Source organism: Euwallacea similis, chromosome 16 (assembly GCF_039881205.1).
Source record: "Euwallacea similis isolate ESF13 chromosome 16, ESF131.1, whole genome shotgun sequence".
In the NCBI taxonomy this organism is placed as follows: Eukaryota; Metazoa; Arthropoda; class Insecta; order Coleoptera; family Curculionidae; genus Euwallacea; species Euwallacea similis.
Genome location: NC_089624.1, coordinates 183,450 through 210,228, shown reverse-complemented (window position 1 = coordinate 210,228; position 26,779 = coordinate 183,450). Strand labels below are relative to the sequence as shown.

General features: G+C 35.6%; 1 protein-coding gene across 1 annotated transcript in view; it reads right to left on the bottom strand.

Annotated features, from left to right (window-relative positions):
* The window catches only part of Dhc36C (Dynein heavy chain at 36C), a 31,811-nt gene that overhangs the window by 4,159 nt on the left and 873 nt on the right, over positions 1-26,779 (bottom strand). Inside the window, exons 2-53 of the mRNA XM_066397679.1 lie at positions 24,888-25,147; positions 24,604-24,830; positions 24,223-24,521; positions 23,867-24,170; positions 23,372-23,560; positions 22,949-23,319; positions 21,281-21,502; positions 20,948-21,154; positions 20,555-20,849; positions 20,331-20,451; positions 19,641-19,932; positions 19,209-19,589; positions 18,806-19,055; positions 18,056-18,242; positions 17,878-17,993; positions 17,684-17,825; positions 17,366-17,502; positions 17,085-17,277; positions 16,522-16,725; positions 16,317-16,462; positions 14,778-15,026; positions 14,307-14,467; positions 14,078-14,249; positions 13,843-14,025; positions 13,129-13,482; positions 12,547-12,744; positions 11,909-12,032; positions 11,548-11,723; positions 11,324-11,475; positions 10,648-10,795; positions 10,002-10,214; positions 9,717-9,889; positions 9,252-9,561; positions 8,679-8,924; positions 8,276-8,505; positions 7,665-7,875; positions 7,381-7,578; positions 7,099-7,324; positions 6,887-7,044; positions 6,654-6,837; positions 6,369-6,597; positions 5,899-6,052; positions 5,407-5,540; positions 4,939-5,130; positions 4,470-4,638; positions 4,230-4,415; positions 3,933-4,174; positions 3,190-3,374; positions 2,739-3,037; positions 2,132-2,503; positions 1,477-1,633; positions 814-980 (exon numbers count right to left, since the gene is read on the bottom strand). Of these exons, the coding sequence (XP_066253776.1) occupies positions 814-980; positions 1,477-1,633; positions 2,132-2,503; positions 2,739-3,037; positions 3,190-3,374; positions 3,933-4,174; positions 4,230-4,415; positions 4,470-4,638; positions 4,939-5,130; positions 5,407-5,540; positions 5,899-6,052; positions 6,369-6,597; positions 6,654-6,837; positions 6,887-7,044; positions 7,099-7,324; positions 7,381-7,578; positions 7,665-7,875; positions 8,276-8,505; positions 8,679-8,924; positions 9,252-9,561; positions 9,717-9,889; positions 10,002-10,214; positions 10,648-10,795; positions 11,324-11,475; positions 11,548-11,723; positions 11,909-12,032; positions 12,547-12,744; positions 13,129-13,482; positions 13,843-14,025; positions 14,078-14,249; positions 14,307-14,467; positions 14,778-15,026; positions 16,317-16,462; positions 16,522-16,725; positions 17,085-17,277; positions 17,366-17,502; positions 17,684-17,825; positions 17,878-17,993; positions 18,056-18,242; positions 18,806-19,055; positions 19,209-19,589; positions 19,641-19,932; positions 20,331-20,451; positions 20,555-20,849; positions 20,948-21,154; positions 21,281-21,502; positions 22,949-23,319; positions 23,372-23,560; positions 23,867-24,170; positions 24,223-24,521; positions 24,604-24,830; positions 24,888-25,119 (11,067 nt within the window). The 5' untranslated portion in view covers positions 25,120-25,147. The remainder of the gene's footprint in view (positions 1-813; positions 981-1,476; positions 1,634-2,131; positions 2,504-2,738; positions 3,038-3,189; positions 3,375-3,932; positions 4,175-4,229; positions 4,416-4,469; positions 4,639-4,938; positions 5,131-5,406; positions 5,541-5,898; positions 6,053-6,368; positions 6,598-6,653; positions 6,838-6,886; positions 7,045-7,098; positions 7,325-7,380; positions 7,579-7,664; positions 7,876-8,275; positions 8,506-8,678; positions 8,925-9,251; positions 9,562-9,716; positions 9,890-10,001; positions 10,215-10,647; positions 10,796-11,323; positions 11,476-11,547; positions 11,724-11,908; positions 12,033-12,546; positions 12,745-13,128; positions 13,483-13,842; positions 14,026-14,077; positions 14,250-14,306; positions 14,468-14,777; positions 15,027-16,316; positions 16,463-16,521; positions 16,726-17,084; positions 17,278-17,365; positions 17,503-17,683; positions 17,826-17,877; positions 17,994-18,055; positions 18,243-18,805; positions 19,056-19,208; positions 19,590-19,640; positions 19,933-20,330; positions 20,452-20,554; positions 20,850-20,947; positions 21,155-21,280; positions 21,503-22,948; positions 23,320-23,371; positions 23,561-23,866; positions 24,171-24,222; positions 24,522-24,603; positions 24,831-24,887; positions 25,148-26,779) is intronic.

Genomic DNA, 26,779 nt, shown 5'->3' with positions numbered 1-26,779 from the left:
CAATTAATGTAAATTACATCTAATTAATGACATAAGAATAATTATTAATAAGTTAATAACGGGAAAGCTATGCTACAGACCAAATTCTTTTAAAATTTGTACGAGAATTTACTTATTGTCCAAAAATATTCTGATCACTAAGTAATCTATCATTGCATTTAGTACTTACCACTCTATCCTAGAAAGTCATACAAATAAAAGAAAAAAATCTCGAACACATATAGGGTGTAACACATCATCATAGAGATATTTCAAGGGGCGATAGTACTCTTTAAAATAATAAAAAAGTGCTCATAGTAGTATGGTCAAAAATGCAACATTTTTGATACATAGGATAACACAGTTTCCCATTTTTTCTAATATTTTGCCTTTTTCTCACATAATCATCCGGCTTAATTATCAAATATTTAAAGCAATTCGTAATATTTAATTAAATTTGTTAAAATAAAAACAAATCTAAACGAAAACAAAATTATAAAAACTGTTAAAAATGTCCTCCAATGATATGAAAGAAAACATGAAATTTGCCACTGTGTATATCGATAATGGATGGTGATCATGGGCCTATTAATATTTTTTATTATCTTGCAGAGTACTATTGCTTCCTGAAATATCTCTATGATGATATGTTAGATACTGTATATTCATTTTGCACATTTTGAGAGGCTCTTTTTTTATCAAATTTTCCAGCACATCTTATAATTCATATTTTTCTCGGCCGTTAATAATAGTTTTCCTGATTTCATAAGTATATCAATTCAATCAATTGTCATTTTAAATATGACCAACAGCAATAAAAAATGCTGCATTTACCTGCAACAGAAGAGTGCTTGTAAAGAGGAATTTGCTTTCTTGCTCATCTTTCATGATGTCTGCATTTTCGTTCATTCCAAAGACCTCAGGGCGGGTAATCAAAGGCAGTGATTTAGTGTAGGTGATAAAGTCGTCGTAATCCATTTTATCGGGAAAATTATAGGTCCCTGAAAGGTAGCGGTGTAAAGCTTAAGCACGTTTCGTTTGCAAAACTACTCCTTCATTCAGCTTTCATAATGTTAGTCAGCAAACCTTTATACCAATTTCACAAAACCAATACTCTAAAACCTCAGAAAATCTTGGCATTATATACAGGGTAGTCCGATGGAAAGTAAATACTTATACACTTAACCCCACATTTTTTCTGAATTAATAGTACCAGTAATTTGAAGATATTTTCCTAATCTAATATCGACGAATAATTCAGTTTTTTAACATTTTTTTTTCATCAGGCTAGGTCCATACTTGTCATTAGACAACCTTGTACAAATCGGTCCTCATATTTTCCTAAAAGTGACGGTGAGGTCTAGGGAATAAGAAATTTTTTAGAATTATGTCGAAATAACGTAAGTTTGTGGTTAGCGTACACAAATTTTTTCACGCCTGGCCACAATTTTAGGATCTGGGATACTAATTTTAAATTATAGTAATAATTCAGCTTACCAGTGGAATCAAATGAGAAATTCGCTATCTCCACAACTTCTCGACAGTAAAACTTGCGCAGAATAGTGTTCAGGGTCCTTCTATCCCAGTCGTCCGTTACTTTACCTCCATAATTGCATTCTCCAGTAAGGTACAACAAGGCGTCAAATTGAATATCCTTTAAATTAATTTATTATGTGTACGAACTTAAAAATGAGTCAAGATTGTTGCTCAAAACCGTTCAAATTTGGGTTTTGGAATGTTCAAATTTTTTGGGAGCATCTGGGGGTTACGTGGGATCACGACTGATTTAAAAAGAATCCTAAGTCGAACGCTATATATTAAGATCCGACGGTAAATATCGACAAATTATAATCGACTATGAGCCAATCCAATGGAGGAAGCATTTATAACAATAACACTTGCAGTCAAAGAGGTATAACGTCGTTATCAAGTCAAAACTTGCTAAGTGGGCAATAAACTTTCACTATTTCTTATCATCCACAATTGCGATATTACATGAATTATGTAAATAAATAGATGAAGTTTCTTTCACTTGTAAAATCTGCTTTGTGCACATTTACCGTAACCTGTAGTTAAGCTGCAGCTGAAGCTTCTTCATTAGAAATGACGTACATTTTTAGAAACCAACCTGAACTACTTAAAAAAAACTCGCCTCATACTCATTCAGGAACATTTGCAGCTGTATTACGCTGATCCTTAGGTCGGTCTCGTTAAACTCATACGGAATATTCCACCCAAGAGGACCGAACTTTTTGCGCTCTTGAACCGTTGCATGGAAGAAGCACAAGCTGTATAGAAGCTTTTTGAACGCCATAAACTGCTTGCAATTTTCAAACCACTCTGGATCAGAAATTGAATCGCTCATGTAGGAATGAGTGATGTTTCCTCGCAAACCTTTGGGTTGTTCATTGGACATCTTGACGCCATTTTGCAATACGAGGACAGGGAAATGGTCGACAGGGTAGGAAGTTAACCAGAGGCGGAAGTCCGGATGGGTGGAGTCCGATGTAAGATTTTCGCAAATCTACAAAAATGTAGAACATGGTATTGGTCTCCATGAAGGTATTGTAAGCCTATTATAGTTGGAACTCCTTTTTAGAGTCAATTTACAAAAATGTTTATGAATTTGTGTTCCCTGATTGAGAAAAATGAATAACTAAACACATAAACATTATTGTTGTTTGCATATGTTTTTTTCCTCTTTTCAATTCAATTGTCCTCATCTGCGGATTATCTAACTTGTTAAAAAAATACATTACCTTTTCCAATGTTGGCATGAAGCTCTTTGCTAAATGACAGTTCTGCAGTACCACCCAGGTACCATTTTTTACGCCTTCGTCGATTAGTTTTACAGCAATCGGTCCTTGTCCTTGTCCCAATGATAAAACAAACAAGCGAGCAGCTCCAAAGCCTTGATCGTCCGCAAATTTCAGTAGCATCGAAGTGGGGTCAGCTCCAGGAGTCAGGACAAATATCAGTGGTAGACAACAGTGAGAATCGGCAAAACATGAAGCTAGATCGAAGGGTGGTGATTCAACAAACTGCTTTCCGAGGTTTTCTGAGAAATTGTAATAATACTTATTATTAAATAGCAAAAATTAAACACCAGAAAATGTCCATAGATACGAAGAAAAGAAAGAAGTGTATGCCTTCTTAGCTATAAAAAATTATCGATCGGTTTGAGAAATCTCATTACTGGTGCTCACTCACCTGTCACAAAATCTTGGACAGCCGGAACTACTTTATCGAATCGGATACATCTTAGAACCAACATTTTCTGTAACGAGTTCAGTTTCTCATCCCACGGATTTGGCAGCGAAACCTTGTGCGGCTCGTGAGAATCAAATATAATCTTCCATTTGGACGAATTCTCTCCGAAGTGGTTAACAATTCCTCTAAATAATCCTCAAATTAAATAATATAAATTTCTAGTCTTGAGTAAGGCAAAAACAAAATAGATATTGTAATATGGAGTTGCTTAGAAACCAAAATGTTGTTCGAGTTAATTCGAGTGAGCTAATAAATCACCTTGTATACATTGGTACACTGAAAGAAATACACAATCACTTCAGTTTTTTTTATCACACTCTGTGGTCCCTATCATGAATTTTGTCACCTAGGGTATCACTATACCTTTCGGTACCCCTTTATTAGCTCATATAATTGATTCTTTTGTCATAAAGAATATTCGTTCATCTGCTGACCCTTTTGAGCCTATAGCAACAGCCCTAAAGCCTATAGCAACAGGGATGGGCCACAGGCAGGAACTCTTTATTCATCACCATCACCATTCATCATTATCGTCTGAAACTATCGCATTTTTCTTTCAAGGCAGTCATTCAGTTTTACCCGACTCATTTTGTTCATTTGAATTCTTTCAGCGACGCTAAGGTAGTTTCCTTTGATCATAACGAAGATTTTCTTAAACCTTTAAAGCATTCCTGAAAACTTACTTAAAGCTGGGCAAATCATTCAAACGACATAGCTCATCCCAGGACTTTGTCATCAGCCAATCTGTCGGATTGGTATTAGGATTATCCAGGCCCACGCCTCCTGTCAAGAAGAACATCCATTCCGACAGGTCAACCTCGCTCCGGCTTTTCATTAGATTTATGACCAACAAGAGCGAAAACAACAATTTATCCTTCTCGAATAAACTGCGACATATGTTGGTATAGAGATGGTATGTAAATACCTATTATATCCATCCATTAAATTATAGTAGTTAAAATTGCTGGTACTCAACGTACCTTTTTCAAATCTTCCAACCTCATCTGAACATCCTCCACTTTATCAGTGTTGTCAATGGAGGTCTTGAACAAATTTACAAACCATACTAGTGAGTACTGGTACATAGGATCGATATTAGCTAAATCCGCAATGGTGAAAAAGAGGATAGTTGAGTGAACAGCTATAGGAGCATAATCCAAACGGGCCTAGAATTAAAAATTTCTGTGCTAATTTCTTATGTTGCACATTACGGAGCTTACCTTATCAATTTGTTTTTCAGTGACTTCAGCTACAGCTTGTTTCGCCATAATCTCATTAGACAATTGTTTAGATGAACTTAAAGTTGTCACCGCAGTTTCGTCTTCGAGGATATTGCCCTCGGAGGAACTTAAAACTTCCAAAATTTTATTTTCGATTTCCTTTAAAGACCTACAATAAAATAATGAATTTTATTCCATTTTGAACCACTATAAAATTAAGACTTAATTTTCCTATGACGAAGGAAATTGACACTTTTTACCACATTTTCTACTTACTTAAGGCTTCTACTCACCACTATAATCAACGTGCAGTAAAGTAATACTTTTTGTATTTGATGGGTAAACTACTCTTTAAATTTTGAGAATATCAAGAAACTAACTAACTTAAGCTGTTTAAAAGTGATTATTTTCACATAAGAATAACCAATAGATTCTTCTACAATAATGAACTATTTAATTTGAAAGGTACCTTTTATTCGCAGCTCCTTGTATAATTAGCGCATTTTTCTCAGCTTCCAAATCCGGCCTTTCTTTAGCAATTACAATTCCCAATAATTGATCTTCCAAACCGGCATTCGTAATGACAAAATTTACCAGAACTACTTTCACAGCAACTTCTGGTAAGTAATGGGGATTTCGAAGTTTGGTTGTTATGTAAAGCCTGGAAACAATATATTTCTCAAAATAATGAGCAATTAAGTCATAGAAATTTTAAAACTTTAGAGAATTTTTTCAAGTATTTTAGATTTAAGAGAATGAATATTAAACCAAGGATAAGAGACTTTAAATGAAAGTCGTCTGGATTTTTAAAATGTTTGTGTTGTTATGTTAAATCAGTTTGTTTATAATTGATTTCTCATTTTATATGCGTAAAAGAACCATAAGCATCATTATTGTAGTAACACATTTCTACATTACATTCAACTATGGTACGAACTTGAAATCTGCACTATATTCAACAACGGAGTCGCCGAGCTTGAGACACACAACTCCACCTTGCTTGAAAGTTTGCTGACCAAGTACCGGCTCAAGAATAGGATCTAATTCCTGACCAACATTTTCCAATAATACCTATAAAGAAAAATTTTAAATGGATAAATTCAATTTTACAATAAAAAGAGTAAGGCATAATGATGTAGGGTCAGAGCACCACCCGCTTTACCATTTGTCTTTGAATGCTTAAGATTTTTTTCTTACGAAAACTCAGCAAAAACCTTTGCAATATATTTATTGATCCCCGCAAACAATATATTTTTGCATGAATCTTTCTTTAGAGTAGTTAACTTTACAGAGGAAAATTTATGTCATTTAATCAGTAAAAATGCAATCAGAAGACCGAAAAGCTCATCGCAACCCACAAAAATTACTTATAGTTGCCTAAATAGTTTTAATGCCATTAATGGATTCGAGAAAATCTACTTAAACTCACTGGTTGCCCAAATTGAATGGCATTCTCCAAAATCCGGACATAATCAGACTGGTTAAGTCGGATAATTGCCAAGTTATTTTGCCTTTCCATGTTCTTGATCCATATGTTGGCCTGACTCTGCGGATCGATCATCAGGGCAAATCTCCTTGCATTTCTAAAGTAAAATAAGTATTTAAAATGTATTTAACTTTCTATCCAAACTTTAAAATCAATAAAACCTGAACAATAGCATGCCACAAAATATATTTAAAAAATATTGAGTCATTTGTATATTTAAAATTAGAATATTTCTAAACTTAGTTATGCTATGAATATCAAACTGTCTTTCAATAGAAAAAGCAGCACTTGCAATTCCATCATTTATTGATGCTCTTACGTTTAGCCTGCAGCTATAAGAGAGCAGAAGAATTAAGCTATAATCAGGGAGGAACCTCTATTCTTCATCTACTTTATTTATCAATAATACTTACGAAATTATTATAGCGTTTTCAATGCTGTAATTATCAGTTGGTAACCCAAATATATTCCATTGTCTAATATCAACAGGATCTCCAAGAATTGCCGTTAGCTGAAAATCGTTAGTGGTGACAACTCCATATCCAGACAACCGAGTAACCCACTGCTCTATTTGTTTCTGCCGAAATTCCATTGTGAACGCCCCCAAATATGCAACGACACCAGCTGATATCAATGTATCTCCTACACAATATTTTCCGTAAATTCATCAGGAGCACTAATGAACTCAGAAAACTAACCAACTAGCATACCATACCGTTCCCTTAACTCTTCGGCAGCTGATCTCCAACGATCCTTCTCCCCACCCAGGCCCCCAATCAGGTCTTCAGCTCTCTGAAGCTTCAGCTGACACAAATTAACTTCATCCGTCAACAATTTAAACTTTTTGGATTCTTCGTGTAGACGTTCCTCTAGCTTTGCAACCTAAAAGCAAAGCTGTGAAGAAAAACAGAGACTCACTGGCCACCAGTACCTTATCTCTTGCTTCTCTCAACTGCTGCCGTTTGACTTCTAAAGAAGCCATGGCAGTATTAAATTTATCTTCGGCAACAGCCAAGGCAGCTTTTTTGGGGGCCACAATTTTGGCCGCTTGGTCGTATTTGGAAATGGCGATTACCCATTTACAAATACCTGTAAGCGAAAAAAATCTGAAAATAATTTTAAATACAATGTCCTGGAATAGACCTTCTGCGGCGCATGATGCGATTTTTACTTTATCGGGATCGAAATTTTCATCATTTAAAATTTGGTCTTTCAATTTCGCCATAATTCGCGGTTGAATATTATTTTTATCGAAGTTAATTAAACCTTCTAAAAACTTCGCATCACTAAGGACTTTCTTGGACGGGCCCCAATAGTCATCAGTCGTTCCAATTCCACTAGGCGTGGGCACTTTCTCCGGTTTCACGTCCTATGAAACGAAGGATAATTATTGCTATACTACGCAAATTATAATGGAAAGCGCACTTTTAGAATGCAAACAGCCTCCATGACCACTTTCACGCCTTTGGGAGGATTTTTCATGGTTTTTACTATGGTAATATCAGCAGGTGTAAGAGAATTTAAAGCAGCTAGCGCTGTATTGAGAATAGGGAGTGACTCAGCCATGTTCGCTTCGCATTCATCTTTAATAACTTGGGCAGCTTTAGCTTGTTCATTTGCCGCCTGAAATGTTTTTTGTTGAATATGAATGCATAAGATCATCCCAATTCATGGTCTAAATTTATTTAATATAACTATATCTCCCGCACCTCTTCATCAACCAATACGATTTTTTCAATTTCCGCAGCTTCTACTAATTCAGCCTCAACGATTTTCATGGTTTCCTCAACGTTAGCTTGAGAAATCACTAACTGTGGTTGCAAAGCCTCCAAAGCGCACTGAATTACTGCCACCTCCGAACCAGCTGATTGGAGTTTCTCCATACCAACCTCATATCGCTTTTGACTCAGAAGTAATTGTCTAAATATCGTAATAAATCTATTAAAGCAAAATACATTCATCATTAATAAATGTTAAGCAAACAAAATAGCAAACAGCTAAACATTGAGTCATCTGTCTTTCCTATACATCAACCATAAATAATACTGCCAAAAATTACTTTCATCCACTCGAAACCAAGGTGAAGTAGGAGCAGAAAACATAAAACCAAATGTATTCTCAAGTTGTATAAAAATTTTAAAATGGAGTACCGAAACCAGAGAAAATCAAGAAAATCTGAATGCACCATTGAAATAATTCCCAAAAGAATAGGAATTTAAGAGGTCACTCTTTCTTCATGTTACATCTTCATGTTCATGTTACTGGAACATCCCGTACATTTCAATTCAAATAATTAAATAGATACTCTGGTACTTCTTACTTTCTTTTTTTACACAAAAACGTCTTGAACGTATTGATCATTTCCAAGTAGGAGGTAGGGGTAACGTAATTGCGTCGCTTTAACCTAAGAAAATACTCGTCGGACAGCGCCTGCGTTGAAACATGGAACACCTGACACATGTTTAAACACGCTTTCCGCTCTTTGTCCGTTAATTCGATTTCCCCCAGAGACCTAGTTGCTACTGCAAATAAGGCATCTTCTGGCCAACTCTAAAATTATAAAATAAAAAATATTAAAAAAAGCAAAACAATAAATAAATGAAAGATAATTAACAAATAAAAAAATAATCATAAATAACAAATAAAAAGTGAAAGAAAACTAAAAAAAAATTTTAATAATAATAATCGTCTGAAATAAAATCATTTTAAGACAAAATTTATACCTGAAACCAGTCAATGGTGCAGCAGTTTACTAAGGCGGGAAACTTTCTAACACGATTTCTAAAGCTGTCTTCAATGGGGCTCATCGTCAATACCACGTGAAGTTGTTCTCTAACAATTTGAACGAAAAAATTAAATAGAGCAGCAGGGCTGCCATCGGTTTGCATGGATTTATCTCTTTGCCTGTCAAGCTGTCTCATTTTTTCGCACGTTTCAACCTTTTCTTCTGTAGTGAACAAATTGGGTACCTGAAAAAACTCCTGACATTTAAGAAATGCCATAACACAGAACTTTTTTCTTTTATTTCGGCAATGCCATAACGTAGAGCAACCGAACTTTGAAAATGTATTTTTTTATTCACATCTTTAGTTGATGGAAACTGGAAGAGGCTCGTAACCGCCCATTTCTGAGAAAACTGCGGTAAATGCCCTTTCAATCCAACCCTTCCCTGCCAAATCTAAAGTTCATTTTCCCTCAAGCCTTACAATCAGTTCCAAAGTTCCATTTAAAACACAATCAGTTCAGACAATCTCTAAAGTTTTACTAATAAGTAATGTATTATAATTTGATCGTACCTCTCCAGAATTCATTAAATTACTGATATCCTCCAAGAAAGCTTCCTCTTTGATTTGGAAATCGGTGAATAGAAACACTCCATGCTGATCAGAAGCACTCGCCTTCCTCAAAATACTTTTCACATCCTCACGCCACTCGTGTACTCCATAGAATCGTGTAATTTCTACTTGAAAAAGCTCGTATTCAGATATATGGGAAGCAAGTCTTGTCAAAGATTGCCGACCAGAACCACCTATTCCCACGCAAAGTCCGTGACTTCTTGGTTGTTTTAAAATGCGGCATAATTTGGATAAATGTTCGATAGCAAACCTATCAAGATGAAGAAAAAGATCAAGAAATAGAATGTAAAAGGTCTAAAATGTCTTTTTGACGAAGTGAACCAAATATTATGGAGAAATTTGAGGAAAGGGGTAAAATACTAATCCATTTTCAAACAAATGAAGATAGTTCCGGATTATGCTCACCTAAATAATACAAGGTTCATCGGCTTCTTGGACATATTGTTAAACTCATTTAAGTAACCTTCGGTAATGGATTTTAAGTGTTCGAGATCCAGAACCTCAATGTAATGTCGCTGGTCAGCTTTAGGGTTCGCAAAATCACAATAAATCAACTTTCTTAACTCGGTTTTGCCAATCTTAAATACATTATTTTTAGTGAATTCTACATGTGTAAATCTGTGATGATTAACAATAAAAACATTGCTTAAAAATTGTGGAGAAATTTCTAATAATGCAGGAGCAACGTACTTGTGAACTTTCAGGTGAGGCCAAGCGTTTGAACATTTCATTAAGATCTTCATCCAGTTTATCCTTACAAACTTCCCTAATAGCTTCGACTATCCAAGTTCGATCCACGTCATCTACTAATCGATCGTAATATACTCTTAATACTTCATGGACCCATAGTCGTTTCATGGCGGTGAGGTCTTCCATTGCTTCCGGAACGGACAATAACACTCCCTAAATCACAAATCTCCTTAAAAATCCATCAGGGATTCTAATCGTCATTGTCAGAAAAGTTAAACAATGATTATTATAAATACAAAGTGCAAGGGGTTAAAATTTTGAAAATGTACATTTTCCTCTCTGTGTTCATCGGCAGTAAAAAATAACGTTTCTTTTAAAATCAACTTCCCTCTACAATTCTGCACAATTCTGCAAGAAACGAGCCATTAGAATCACTTCACTTAATTGAAATCAATTCAAATGTTTTTGAGGTACAGTCTCTCGAAAATTACAAAGAAAGTGGCCGTTTCGACTCTTTTAATGACCAGTTTATTGGTGACCGATGATGAGACAAATTACAAACTAAAAGAAAATGTCTCTGACAAAGAGAGAAAGAGAGAGAGCAAGGGTTGTGTAGAGATATTTATAAGAAAATAGTAAAATATACCTGAATTACTCTAGAAAAATCTCTCAAATTGAAAAGATAATGGGATTTAGCTGGTGTGGGTAAAAGGTTTGCTCGTGCCAATTTATATATGTCCAGTGTAGCCAACACAATTTCTTCAATGCAAGGATCAAAGTCCTTTGAAAATCCCCTAAAACGTTAATGTTCATTATAAATTATTCGTTTTTCTTGCGGTTACATCAGTGCCGCGCGAGACTTAGTGCAAATTCTCGTAAATTTAATTGAACATTTGTCAACGTTTTCTTTTAAATGAAGGAATTTCTCACCATTCTACCGGTATAAAACTGGTACCGGGAACTCGGTTTTAAGTGACTTGTTGCTTTAAGTGAGATTTAAACTTTGCGCACATTTATTATAGTCCAATATGCCCATAGAATGCTTAAATACAGGGTGTTCCAAAAACATACCGACAAACTTTGAGGGATGATGGGGGACATCACTATAAACTTTTTTCTTTAATAAACATATGCCCGCAAAAGTGTAGTATAGTATAATAGACCCATTCGTCAGTGTGAACAATTACACACTTCGAATAATACATTTAAATGAAAACTCATATTATTGTCACTAGAAATTTCAAACAGTTACCCAACCGTTGAGCAACTCCTACTTCTGCCGAATGTGGCCAATGAATTTAGTCCATATAAGTATTGCTAACCTGGTATCCAAGTGCCACAACATAATTCGACTGAAAATGTTAATTAACGTGCCCTCAGGGAATTCATCTATACATAAATGATTGAAGTGTCTCCTCAAGCGAGGAGTAATGGTATTTCCTCCTCCAACTGGCGGACACATGGAGCACATAAACTAAAATTAGCCCATATTAATGATTCTTTTACAATTACAATTAACTCATGAACCTTATCGAAACTGTCTTACCTGAATATCAACGAGTTTCATTGGTACTATTTCCTTCAAGTCGTACCACATGTCGTGGTCAAACCATTGTCGAAGCAGCTCTATTGGGGGTTGAGCACCGTATTCTTCTTTTAATGGCATATTTATATCGTCCACAAAGACAACACACCTCTTGGTAACGGGAGGTCCATAGACGCCTTAAAAAAATAATTTTTGAAAAAAATTAGTTGCTAATCAGAGCTCAAGCAGAGATCTAAGAAATCGCCAACTTGTATTCCTTGTTGTATTTGTCATTTAACAGCCAGGGATACAAAACTTATGGACGGAAAACTTTGTCTCATCTAGCTCAAGCTAAGAAATCTAAACGGACAATAAGTAATACCTTTTCTCCTTTTATCCAGTTTCGACATAATCATATTCTGGGTTTGATTGGCTGTTGTTTGAGCCGAAAAGTTGATAAACAGTGGAATATACGTTTTGGTGTCGTTCTTTTTCAGCAAGAAATCCTAAATTATTAAAATTATCTTGTGCCTAATTTAAACTAGACTTATTAGACATTTATTATATTATTATTCACACAAACCCTAAACATTAATTGTTTGTCCGAGGGAGATAAATCTAATTTTGACCACGACTACTTAATAATGAACAAATATTCAGCTTGTCAACTAAAATTAAATAGGGATCGTATCGCAGCAGAGGCAATAATAAGGGATCTGCGGGATATAAAGTATTTATTCCCGTTAGTCATTGAAATAACACGTATTGCTATGACAAACCACTCGCTCATTAAGTATGGATCACAACATCCACGGTTAAACTTACTCGAATTTTGTCGTTGGTAATGGACAACGATCATAGACGAACTATAGTATTATACTCGCTTTTTATGATCATTATTCCCTCGAGAGACTTACTCCTGTATCTCCGAACATAAACATTTCATATAATAATATACTATTAAACCAAGAATTATTTCCTCCTTAAATTCAATTTAAATATTATAAGGTTATTGTTTACCGTAACATAAACAGATTTTCCTGTCCCTGTCGGTCCTACAATTATCATCGGTTTTTGGTGTTGAATCAATAGTTGCATTATGGCAGTTGAGCGAATCGTTTCAACAGTAGTTACTATGATCTGGTTGACGGGAATATCTCGAGGGATGGGAGATGCGTTCATCAATTCATCTGACCAAAGCTTCCATTTTCCTTTCCCCTATAATAAACCAGTCGGTGATGAAGTAATCTTTTTTAAAGGTGCGAGCATTCTACTTTTATTTCGAAATACAGATATCACGATTAAATGTGAAGCAGAATATCCGATATGCGGTTTTGATCGCTAGATATATATTTATTAGTAAAAGTTCATTCGGTCGCAGATCTAGTCAAATCGAAGCGCAACGCTGAGGAAATCCGCATAGACGTGTATTCAGAATTTTCTTGTTTATACGTAAGTAAAGTTGCTGTTTTTGCAGCTTCCAGCGGGTGCGCGAGGCAAGAGGTAGGTAACAAAAATAGAATGTCAGCACTTTTATGAAGATATTGTGATGAAAAAAATTAAGTGATGATGAATAAACAAAATAAGATCAAAATGTCTTACCTCTTTGATAAACCGGTAATCGAATACAGTTTCTCCAACAGGTAACGTAAATATATAAGGTTTATCTGGTTTGTTGATTTCAAAAGGTATTTCCAAATCTTGAAGAACCTTAGGTGGAAATTCTCTTTCCAACAAAGCTCTGAACAAAACATTAAATTTGTATCTACTGTTGTTATCTAGCGTACCCCCGATCGACCATATACAGGCAAAGAAGAACGACCCTTCGATCTGGGCTCGGACATCCAAATCGGATACTTGCTCTCTATATTTGTCCTCATAGAAGTCGTCCATGAAGCAATCGAAGAGGTTCGTAGTAGCGCGAACCAGATTATGGTCTGAAGTCGTTACGATTTCCTGCAAACGTACAAACAAGCAAGTACAGGGGTAGTCCGAATTCGACGGAATTTGGGGTTTTCTCTCAGAATTTGAAGGGCATATTAAAAAAATAATATACGCTTCCTGTGACATACAAATGACATAAAAATGACATCAGACGATTTACTAAGGTAGCAAGAACACATCGTTTTGACGTCATTCTCAGGGAACATTTTACTCCCTAGACTCAGGAATCTAATTCCAAAAAGAAACTTTTATTAGAAGCCTAAAGTAAGCAGAGTTTAATTTCTTTGGTTTTGCAGGATTCAGATTATAATGCTTTAAACTTTCTTTTCACATTCGCCTTATATAACTTATTTCAGATAAGTTTTTTATTACCCGCACACCGCCCTTGCGTATAAGCCAAAGTAACGGCTGGCAAAATCGAACAAACAAGTTGAAAATCATGTTTTTGTAGAAATCGTTGTTGATAAATGGTGGCAACGTATTCAACCATGAAGACAGCAACGGTTTCCATCCTAACGATTTTGGTTCCATGTAAACTAAACCACATCTTGACACCTGAACCAAAGATATTGTTATGTAAGCACATGGGTGTTTTAGATTAAATTACTGTGGCAGGAGAAGCAGCATCCAAGTCCATGGGTTCAAAAATTAGATTAATAGAACTTGATAAATGAATAATCTCTCCAGACATAAGACATAGTTTCTTGTTGTCGTCCAAGACTGTGTTCATGTTTTCAATCCAAACTGCGTCAACAGGTCCATCAAAAATTAACCACTTCCTACAGAGAGGAAAAATATAATTAAGTTTCGATCATGAGAGGAATCGATCATGTGACCTATCTTCAGTGGTTGACATAGCGAATTGTCTAAAACTAATGGCTAGTATTCCATCTGACCATTCATGCGAAACTGAGTCGAATTGTCCATAAAGTTGGCCCATGGTTATAGATTTTGGATTAATGACTGTGTAAACGGCATGGTGTTCGCCCATTTCACCCTGAAAAGGTTGATTGAACCTTGCCATCAAGTGTATATATCTATAAAATGCCTCAACAGTGTGTAACAGGTCTATTATATATCTCTTTCAGAATTAGTTATAGCATAATAAGCAGAATTAATAAAGACCGAATCCTATTCTCAGTTAGTTTTAAATGAGAATTATGTGTGATACTTCTGTGTGAAGCATCAGCTCCAAACAAAACAAATATAAAAAAAACAACAATCCGCCTTAAACATACAGAAAATATTGATAAAAAAAGATGAATTATAGTATAATTATAGTATGTGACAATAAACTACAATCTTACCCATTCCTCGATAAGCCCCAATGCGTCAGACAAAACCCGATAGCAAGTCGTCTTACCAGCAAATGACATTCCGACGATCATCAAACCATGCCTAACTACAATCATCTCGTATAATTGTTGAACTTTCTCCAAGAAAACTGGTACACACTGTATATTCATTGTTTTACAGGTATCCTCGACAGCTTTGTTTAGTACCACGTAATCAGGTTTAGGTAAACCCACTCCGGGGAACAAATCCGAGATTATACTCTTAAATGTAATGAATTTCTATAAATCTCAAATCATAATATAATTTTTTTTAATTATGATTTCGCTTTCAGGTATATGTTTAATTTTCTTTTTTGCCTTAACGAACAGAATACTAAACTTCTGGATTCGGGAGATATTTACAATGTCGGTACGGTAAAATTTTGTTCATTTTCGTACGGACATCGCCCTTCCTCTAAGTTTGTAATAATTTTCCAAAAATCTGTAGGAAACAATGGTCTAAAAAGACTGAATTTGCATTGTTTGTCATACTTTTATCCTCCTTGGGGCAATTGAATTATTAATTCATGGTTGCGAAATCGGACAAAATTATATTCCTTCGACCTCTTTTATTTTATATTATTTTGCATGACACATTTCTGACGACATAAGAAAGGCACGGAGATATTAAAATATGGCGGCCGTCAGTTAAAAAATGGAACCAATTTTAGTGCAATGATCTCAATTGTTTAATACGCCTACTTTTACGTTATTGATTGCAAGTATCAAAAATAATGTTCCTCTAACCATTACGAATGTAAATTATAACTTCTCCATTTTACATGTTGATTCTTTTTTCCACTCTAGTACACGAAAGCTTACTTTACGCAAGTATTTGAGTGCGAAAAAATCTGTTAACTGCACGAGTGCAAAATGAGTAATAAGTGAGTTTTAACACTGTTCGTTAATTAACACTATGGTCTTGGGAATAGCAAACATCCATTTTTCATAATTCGAGAGAATCAAAGGAAGTGACGACTTACAAAAAGATCCCTTTTCCATCGAAATTTAAAGGTAACTGACAAAATATTCGAAAGTCGCAGCATTCCCTTTGAAGTTTACTGACTTTACGTCGCTAACAAAATGGCCCAGGCGACCTAGACAAGGCACAAGCCTCCAGCTTAACCCAGTTTGTGAGGCTCCTCCTTAATACGTCATAACGATGTCACTTCCTCCCAATTTCGTCCCCATGGATTAGTGTCTCATTTACCAAAACGGAAGATCATAAAAAAAATGTTACATTCAGTTTTTCTAAATCATTGACTGTCAATGTCAAAAGTAATCTGCTCACATCGTTCTGAAGATATTTTAGTTACTTTCTTATTTTTCAAGACAGACACGCGGAGTTTGGATTCATTTTTATATAGGCACTTTCCGCAAAATATGTCAAATTTCGGTATCAAAAAGAAACCAGCTCTAATCGTACCAGAGATATTTCACAACTTCCTCATTTTAAGACTTCGTCAGATACCTTCAAGACAGACTCACCGATAATATTATTTCTTATTGTACCTGAAATAGAGCCAGATCCTGACGTACAAACTTGGCCACATTGACGTCCTTAATGGATTTCAATATCAAAATGTCTTCCTTCTTATCCGGACAGCGTAGTTTCAGTACTGCAGACGCTCGAAGAACTGATTTCACTGCCCTCATACCTAAAAACGTTACAACATCCGAGAAAAAGGAAAAAGAATAATTAATGAGAATTCCCTACCATAATCGTAATGACACTGAGACGAAAGCTGCTCAGAACATAATCTGTATATGGTGACTAATTTCACTGCAAGAGACTTAGCATTCAAAAATCCAGATGCATACAGCTCGATTTCGGAGATGAGGGCGTAATCTGGAATCATCATGGCCACAGACCGGAAAAGAAATTTCAAATTTTCCGGCAATTCTGAACGACCAGCGTATCCTTTAAATTATTATTGGAGAATCAGTAATGTTTTTTGTAAAATTTAATAATAGAATAATTCCTTGCAATTTTCACAATATTTTTACCGACAATGGGCACAAAACTGCTTGCAAGCATTATTAGAAAAAATTATGGTTATTGATAGAAACATAGCTGAAATGAAAAATAACCTACTGTGAACCTTCTATCCATTATCTCATCAGGTTCATAACAACGTTTGTATCAAGTTTTGTACCACAGTTGCATTAAAACTACGAGAAAATCCAATCCAACAGTCGATCACTCAATGAAGGGATTTTATCCAGTTTGATGAAAACTGGATAAAAAATACACAAATTGTCATTTGCAATCTATCATACCTGGATTCATCGTAATGAAAACTGCACATGTTGTATCCAGTTTCAGTTCTGTGCCTTCGAAGCACAACTTTTTCTGTCCCGTGTTAATTCCTCGTTGAATAGTAAGGATTTGTTGGGCTACTACGGATAATACTTCCAGATCAATTCTATTAAAATCATCAAAACACGACCAAGCACCACACGAAGCCAGTCCCTGGAATAAAATATGTTCCATTTTTCGCCGGTGAAATTCACCAGATGTTCACAAAATGAACAGTAATTTTTTTAAATTTATTAACAACCTTAAAGAACTTTCCTAACGCAATATAATCCAGACCATCTGAACAATTAAAGACAACACATTGTTTAGCCACAGCTTTGGCTAAATCTTTGATTGTTTCGGTTTTTCCAGTGCCTGCCGGCCCTTCCGGTGCTCCTCCTAAAGAAAAAATATAGACACTATTCATATTAATGCATCATTTTTGTAAATCTTTTTGAGGTTTTTAGTTTCAAAACACCGAAATTTTCCAATTTGAAATACACAAAATATTAAAATGAATAACATAAAATGTTACCAAGAATGGAACAAAACTACTTATCCCTAAACAAAACATTCTTACCTAAATGTAAATGTAACGCCCCAAATAAAGTTCTGAAGCATCTATCTGTGAGTGGAGTCACAACCAATCTCGTGGTATTTCCGAGATATTCATAACCATATTTTAACGTAAAGTTTATCATTGCAGTCGCCATTTGGTCGCTCTGATCAAATAGATAAGAAACTATCAACATATAACACCTCATTACAACCTACCTTCCAGTAATATCTCAATTGACACAGCCAATTAAATTCGTTAACTGACTTAACTTGGAGATTCACCATTCCTCCCAAGACATCCCGTTGATGCACATCTATTATAACCAAAGCACCTGTAACGATTTATCTTTGTTTTAGTATAAAACTGCTCAAATTTTTTGAGAAAGTTTCTAACTCAAAGTTATCCTATTTTGAGTGTTAAGTTTGCCTCTAACTAGATCGACAATATTCGTTAACTGAGTATTGCATTTTGTCAGATATGTTTTCATTGCTGGACTTCCGGTTTTTATTGCTTGAGTCACTTCAGTCGTCCAAAAGGTCGAGCCAACAGATTGTATGCATTGGCCAGGCCACTTGAACACCTGTAATATTAAAAACTATATTAGAATTTATTCAATTCTCAAAAAAAGTGAATCCTTAAGGTTTCACTTACGTGTATATGTACATATAAAACGATAGCACCAAACAACGAGCAAAATTCATACAAACATGCACATATCATAATCAAAAGTAGTCGCTTATTCGCGCCACCACCAAACAGTTCCCGTAGGAGCATTGTAGTAAGGGAGATGGCAGAACAATCTAATTACTCCTCAGATTGAGACTATGCAATCATTTCTCAAAATTAACAAATTATACAAATAAGTATCCTGAGCGGATTTGTTTGAGAAACTTTTAACAATTGTGATCTAAAAGTACTGGTACCGTTATAAATTATATGAAAAACACAAACTATCAGTACGCCACTGATTTTAGATTTATTGGTAAAAACAGTTGCATAAGACACACCCAAAAATGAGTTTGGAGTTAGCGAGGGGCCTTATGAGACAGGTATTTTATATTACTGTGTCCACTGAAGTGTGCAATTATAGCAATAAAAAGCTAAAAATATATATAGAGTGTAGGAATCCTCTATGTCCCTTACCCAATTCTCGCGAGGCCACTTCGGGTAATCCTCAATCGATTTCTGAATCATGAGATGCACCGCTTTCTGCATCTCAGTTTCCAACTCCACCAGCCATTTCTCCACTTGCCCTCTAGCCAGAGCAGTCTGAATAACGTTTGGGAGAGGCACGATTTCACCCTCACTGGACTTCATTTCCGTAACGTCTAATTCCTCTGTGAATGTAAGTTTGGCAATACCCTCGAAGCATTTCTTGAGATGCGGTTGTACCCTGCAGAAGAGAAAAAAATTAAAAATCAGTAAGAGAAACTAATTGAGAATGAACCAAATCTTAACAAAAAAACGTAACTTCTAAAAAACTGAAAGTTAGAAGGAAATGAAGAATCAATACATACAACAACCTACATTGAATATACGCGCTTACCTTGTCGGATCCTTCGTTTCGGACAATATCTCCAGCAACTCGTCATTGGACAAGAAGAAAAACCTAGGGAAGTACAAGCGCTTTTTCTCCAAATAGTCATTTAGACCTCGCTGAATCATTTCTAGTAGACTGTTACACTTTTTCAGCCGTTCTGCCATTTTATCAATTTCAACCACAGCTAGAACTTTCGGATCACTATAAACGGTCTTCATCAAATCCCTCCATATCTTGTCCACAGCGCTAAATCTTCTTCCTTCTTCCGGCATTTGTTGTTGAATATCTGGAGATGAGAAAATCGGCTCCAAATATATCCAAGTGGATTGAACCTTGAGCCACTCATCTAAGATTTCTTGTAACAATTGCAGTTTGCTTTCCCAACTCCTAAAGGTAAAAATTGGAAGTGTTCACTATTTCAAATGTGATAAATCTCACAAAATCTCTTTCTGGAATGGCTTTATATAAGGGGAATTCTTCATGGTCTGAGTTTTGACTATGTGATCGTCTAGTTGAACTTGAATATCATCTATAGCCGATAAAATGTAAGTGCCTGTGTCCCGGTAAGCAAGAATTGTGAATTCTAAGTCTGCCCATTCTCCCATCATTTTGCTTAAATTCTTCTCTAGATTGTTCTCTTTCGTAGCTGCTTCTGATATCGCTTCGAATTTCTCTATGTAATCATTCAATCCGTAGTCGATTATCTTCTCCAACGTTAAGTCATCGGCAACTAAATAAATATTGGTTAAACAGAAATTATAAACAGAACTTAAATGAAACATTTAAATGGATGGGACAGGAAATAACTGAAATAACTGACTCTGGACTTTACAGTCAACGATAAGGAGGTATGTGAGAGCATGATTTACTCTTACCAACGAGAGAGCGATTACCAGGTTCATTTTACACAGCTGATATTAGAGGAATAATTTTAGTTTTTTAAGCCTCGTAATGATCGACAAAAGGGTACGTGGGAATACGACTCACATATATCTGCAGGTCTGGATTAAATGAGTAAACTGGATCGACCTCAAAATGCGTACAATCGTCTATCAACAGGGACATCGAAACATCACTTATTTAGACCAAAAGAAGAACTTTTTTTGACAATCTCATAAAATACCTTACCTTTAATAGGGAACCCCACAATTTCTGAGACTTTTTCCCAGTGACGCTCTTTCATGCCAGGATTACCTAACGTTTGTATAATGAGCATGTTTTCCTTAAATTCTTCTATTCGTTCTCTAACCTAAATTAAATAAATTTATCGTCCACTAAAATCATCACGCTCATTTCATTCTAATTAGATTCAAATTTGAAGCTACATAATACTCCAAAATAGTTCAACTTACCGTGGAAGCCAAACTGAACGTTGCCGGTTTTTCCGTAAAAAATTTCTCCAATTTATGAATGTTTCGATAATAAGTTCCGACATCAGCTTCGATTTCTTCGGGATCATACGAGCCGACTCTGGATTTCATCCATAGCTCGTATTTGTTAATGAAATCAGTTGCATTGTCGTATAATTTCTTGTAAGGCCCGAGATTCTCGTGAATTTGCTTGCGAAGGGGATATTGCGACAGTTCAAGCCCGAAAGCGACTTCCTCCTTGTTGAATTGATTTATTTGTTCCATTGCGTGAGTTAATCTAGAATAAAATGGTGCCTTTAACACTTTGGTTTAACCATTTTAACTAAATTGTGATGAATAATGGATCGATGACGAATTTTTATCTTGTGCAAATACCTTTCATCCAGCTTCGTTGTCTTTTTGTGATATCTAGACAAATCATCCACATTGCCATTATTCTGCATTTCATCAACTATCTTAGCGTATACCTCCAAATCGTCTTTAAACTTCTCAATCTTAGCTGTAAGTTGAGCTTGAAATTCTTCTATTTTACTCTCAACCATTTGCCGATGTTCTTCTATGATTTTCGGCATGTGCAAATACCTAAAATTGGAATCATCTCTTTTTATACCACTGCAACTAATAGACCGATCTAGGAGAAGAATTCTTGAATTTTGACAGCGGTCCCTATATTTTCATTGTTATTGTAAAAATACAATAAATACATACCAGTGGAAGGTGATGTTATTCTGCTTCATCTCTACCGGGGTGAATATAGTGTGATCCGATAAAAAAAGAATGTAATTCATTACTTCTCTCAATCTATCCTCCATTTCACATAAAGTTACAGTTTCGATTTCAGTAACATATTTCATTAGATCCATTAGTTCGGCCGTGTTTGCCGGTACGCTCAATGCTTTGTCTGCAATAGCTTGATATTGTTCTCCCAACCTTTAAAACCAATAAAGTCCATTCAAGGAAAATTGCATGCCGTTGTTTGTTCTATCAATATTTTAGTAACTTTTTCCCTATTTTTAATCTAACTTATTTGTTTGGCAAATAATAACTCTTGGGATCCTCATGTATTGAATTCTAAACCGATATACGCAAACCACAGCTCTACTCAGCTCTAATTGCTATTTTTTTAACGCTATTACCTTCTTACTTAGCTTGGAAGTACAGATATTTGTTATCTAAAGCGAGATTTATAAACTCTGTTACTCGCATTTATCATTATCTCCGCTGTTTTGACTATTGCATTATATCTGTGCTCCGCTTCGTTCAATTATTGGTCTCTATCCTTTTTAACGTTAGTCATCGGGAAACTTCAAAGCATCTGCACTAAATTAAGTCGCTCATCTTTTTCAGCCCCCAGGAGGTACCTAATGTTCCCTCGAGGAATAGCAACTCCACACTCTTTGCCTCTCCCTTTACCCCTCATGGAACTTGTCACAGTAAAACAAGTTATGTTCTGGAATGTCTATGTCCCGACAGAGCCAACGCGTCCGTCGCTGTCAACGGACAAATTGTGGCGTATCCCTCGTGTTCCCGAATCTCCTCAGTTATGTAATAATCAGTTTTTACTTGTTCCTCTATCCATCTAACGATATCGAGAATGAACTTTCCGACCCAACTCGTACAGTTCCCTCATTTTTCTTTTCATTTCTCTTAGATCTCATCTGAAATTTCTCCTCAATTTTTCCCCATAACCGATGCATTTCGACTGTTTCCTCCGTACTACCATGTATTGGCAATATGCTTACCAAAGCTTGCACCGCAATAGTTAACGCCATTCTATATGCAGTCGTTACAATAATCATCACTCTTCCATTAACTTCTTCCAGCTTTGATAAATAGTTCTTATTTGCTGGAGCACTGTTATAGTAATGCCAGCTTGACCGAGAATACAATTCTGGGCAGCATTCTTTTTTTACTTACATGGCAAGACTTCGCCCTTAGCGTTATTTTCCCAAGGGCATTAGCTTAGAAGTCGTCAATTTATCCTAAATTCTTAGCAACAGAGTAATCACCTTCCTTCTATTGAAATTTTCTAACACCCTCCTTACCGTTTTTTTTTATTTCGAAGATATTATTAACCTAATTTTTGCAATTAGGAACATATTCTCTGCCTTCGAACTTATAGAAGCTTAAACTGATTTATCTATTAACTCTAGAGGCTAAGAACTTAACCACAGATAGCAATGCAAAATTGTAGAAATTGATGGCGTGTAACGTACTAAAGCGACAACCTTAGACCCCATCCTTTTTCATGAATAACAAACTTTTCATCGGACCCTTGTCTTTGGTTACGAGCCCAAAAGAGATATTTGCTTACCATATTTATCAAGAGAAACGATAAAACTAAATTCATCAATAATTTAAAAATCTTTCGCTTACTGTTTGCAAAGTTGCTGATAGATCTTGATACATTTCTGAATTAGTTTTTCCCGAAATATCTCAGCTTGCATTTCTAGCGCCTTAATGAGTTCGCTTCTGTTCATATCGTACATTTCCATAGTTATCACATGTTCCGTGGCTAAAGGAACGCTGTCCATTATCTTCTTGTATTTTATTATCTGCTTGGCGTATTCCTCCAACTTGTGGTCCTTGTCCAAGAACTTATTCACCTCCTCCGCCGCCTCGCCATTGATAAGCGGCATATAATCGTCGAAATCTTGCACTCTCAACTCAGGACCTATTCTTTGATTTTCTAGCAAATCTCTTATTTGTCTCTTGTAGTTTGTTATAGTCTCATCAGGGATAATAGGCTGAAAATTTTGTCTAATTAAATAAAGTTCAGAATCTAAGCATTCTACCCACTTTTAAGTATTCTATGACTTCAACCCAATCTAAGTAGAGCTTAGTTTCCAATCGGGGAATATCTAGCACAGCGCCTACTATGGCATCAATTTCGTAAATGAGTGCATCTTTAAAGCTCTTAAAGGGTGGATCAAATGCTACAATGTTCACTCGTTCGACTAGTTTAATTAGAAATCGTTTGTTGGAATACTAAAAAAAGGTACTCTTTTTGATTATCGATCATTAGTGCGCTAAATAAAATAACAAGCGTGGATACGGGAGTATTGAAAATGAGAGTGAACGAAGGAGGAGGATGGTAGTTGGTGGAAGCAATGGTAGGACAACGGGATGCAAGGAAAATGATAACGTGATATGCATAGCTGGGTAAAAATAGAATTAAAACAAAAATCTGAGGGAAATGGTGAAAGTCGCTCTTTGATTTGGAGACTGAGTATGTTGCAGTAGATTCAAAGGAAGGAGGGCAGATGCAAAAGAGATATATAAAGAATAGCTTACCTTTATATCAATAATGTAATGAACATAATCATACAATGATTTGAGACACAAAGTCTGTAGCTGATTCGTCATGATTGTGGCGACAGAGTTATAGAACGATTTCATGCGTTTTCGCTTTGCAGGATCTGGCAACCTATTTTTCTTTGCTCCTTGAAGAAACACATCTGTCACCGCATAATAATATTGATTCATCAAAGCGCTTCGGCAATTATCAATGTTTTTCTTGCAAATATATTTGAATTCTTGCAAATCGAATGCTCCATTATGGCCCATCAGTTCATTTATGTTGATGAGACGAAGTTTTCTAAAGGCAGAATTTTTGAAACCTCCAGAATGTTTTGAACAACAAAGCTCACCTGAAACGAGTGTACCAAATATCCAATAAAACAGAAAGACATGGATTAATAATATACAGATTGTGCTCCATTTTAAGTTTGGCGTAGTCGAATGCTAGTCTGAAACTATTTCCTATTTTCTTCCTTTCCGATTTGAATGGTGACACGTCTTGTAGTCCAATTATGAAAGCAGGGTCTTGGAGGACAAAATCTATGATAGCCTTCTTGTTTGCCATCATAAAATCTTCCTTTACATCCTCAATGGTTTTTTTTAAGGTCTCCTCCCAACGAGTCAAACGTCTTGGGACTAATGACAAAACCTGAGTAATTAAACCAAAATATGATGAGTAAACTTCTATAGAAACCAAATAGGCGTTTAGTGGTAGATCTCATAATACCTACGCAATTCAAGACTTTTTCATCCAGTGGAGCCACATGAACAGTATCCACTCCATGTTTAAGGTAATAATAATATCTTAGCATTTCTTTTTCTTGAGCGGAGGGAATATCATCCACATCTATCAAATCGTCACTTACATTGGTAATCAAAGTAGCCAAACGTTTTCGAAATTCTTCTCTTTGCTTTCTCAATGCCGTATAAGACTTTAATTGCCTTTTGAGTTCGGTCGCTTAAATGAAAATCGATGATTACTTCAGAGGAAATGCGAACATTCACTAATAGCTACTTCTTTTTGTTTCTGCCACTAATTTCTTTCGATATTTTGAATGTGCTGAAGCCATTATCGGTTTCAGTATTTCGGGAGGTAAAGAAAATATCGATCTATCTTGATAAGTATAATCAGAAGGTAGCTGTAGTCGTGGAACCTTTATATTGAGATCTTTACGGGATTCTAGTTTTGTGGTTTTCTCTGCAATCCGCTTAAGCAATCTATTTCTCTCTACTTCGTTTCCAGACATTTTTGTTTAATTAACTAGAACACCCAATCTACAAAAAATAGCCATAATTAGGAACATAGTAAATGCAGGAAAACCTATATTCTAGGAACTAAGCCTTGACCATAATATGACACATTGCATCTCACTTGATTAACCGGATTAACAGATAAATATCCTAAATTGGGACATATTGGCCGGATTTTCGATATCATATGCTCAATTATGAAGCCCTAAGCCATTCTTTTCGCTTCGCAATCAAAAAGTAATAAAAGAGCTCCCTCTTTATGAAGGACAATATCCTATTCCGATTAAGAAATTCGGGTTCCTTCCGAAGGAGAAAGGTGGCTCCGAAAACGTCGTGCCTAAGTTGTTCCCACCTATTGCAAACTCCTAGAAAGAGATATGAGGATTCCTCTACCGCATATAAGAGATTGCAGAGCAGGCTATCCTCCATTCCCAAGAGATGAATATGTCTGTTTCGTCTGCAATGTCCTGCGACGAGTCCCCATAGACCTCCATGCATTGTCGATTTCGGATGTGTCCAGAAGCGGCAATACATGAAGGCATTTTTGATAACCTGACAGTTATGAATTTTGATATGAAAATCTACGTCTCGAATTCCAGTCAGAAATTTTTTTCCATTAGTCATTTCAGCAACAATTCACGCGTTATTACTAAAAATGTTTCCATATTATACGTAAACTTATCTTAATTGATTCTTTAAAACTTAAAGGTCCTTAACTTTTGCCTACGGTAATTTGCTATTCCAAATGACGCGCATCTATGGTTATTATTTTAATACTTAAGATTATGTATGTGTCGGAGATTTATTAGTTTTTAAGTTCTGCAAATGCAACATTAGAAGAGACGATAAGATGAAGAGCAAACTGACAGCCTTCTTAAGAAAAAGCATTGTCGAGTGAAGTCACTAATACCACGACGCTCCTAAGTGGCCATGGGTTCTAATTATTTGGGTGACACTAAACTATTAGTCCCTTTGTAATAGGGACTAGCAGATACTTTTCCCACGGTTCTGAAGGACTCACTAGAACTGGGAAAGTTAAGACAACAGGGACAAAGAACTGGCAGTTAATAGGTTGACGAGCAGAAAAGCGGTCGTGGGGTAGTGAATTCGTTAGTCTGTCTTTTCATTCTTTGACTATTAAAAAGATACCTTTCCTCGAAAATGGAAAAAGCATCCAACGTTATTCCGACATATGTATTTCCTTTCTATAGCTTATAACACTTAAATATTGCGATTACGATTTATTTTCAGATTTATTAATATAGTATTTAGATTATTTAATATAGTATCCGCCATTTAATCCAGAGGCATTCAATTGTCGAACATATCGTACATTATATACATAAAATAATAATGATGTATATAATGACTATTTCCCTTATCATTGGGAGTGATCCTCGGTCCAATCGGTTTATTTGATGTTCCATGGATGCATTTTCGACAGATTGGTGGTTAAGTAGATACATTTACGTTCTTCAAGTCATTAAATAATTATTATTCGCCATTTAGTCCAGAGACATTCAATTGCAGGACAATTTTATTATTTTATGATTAAGAATAACGAAATGTTTTCGAGGATAAGTCCGACTTCTCAATCATAATCGATATTTGAATTTTGAATTTCAGGACAAAGTCAATTTCCTGAAGGACTACTTG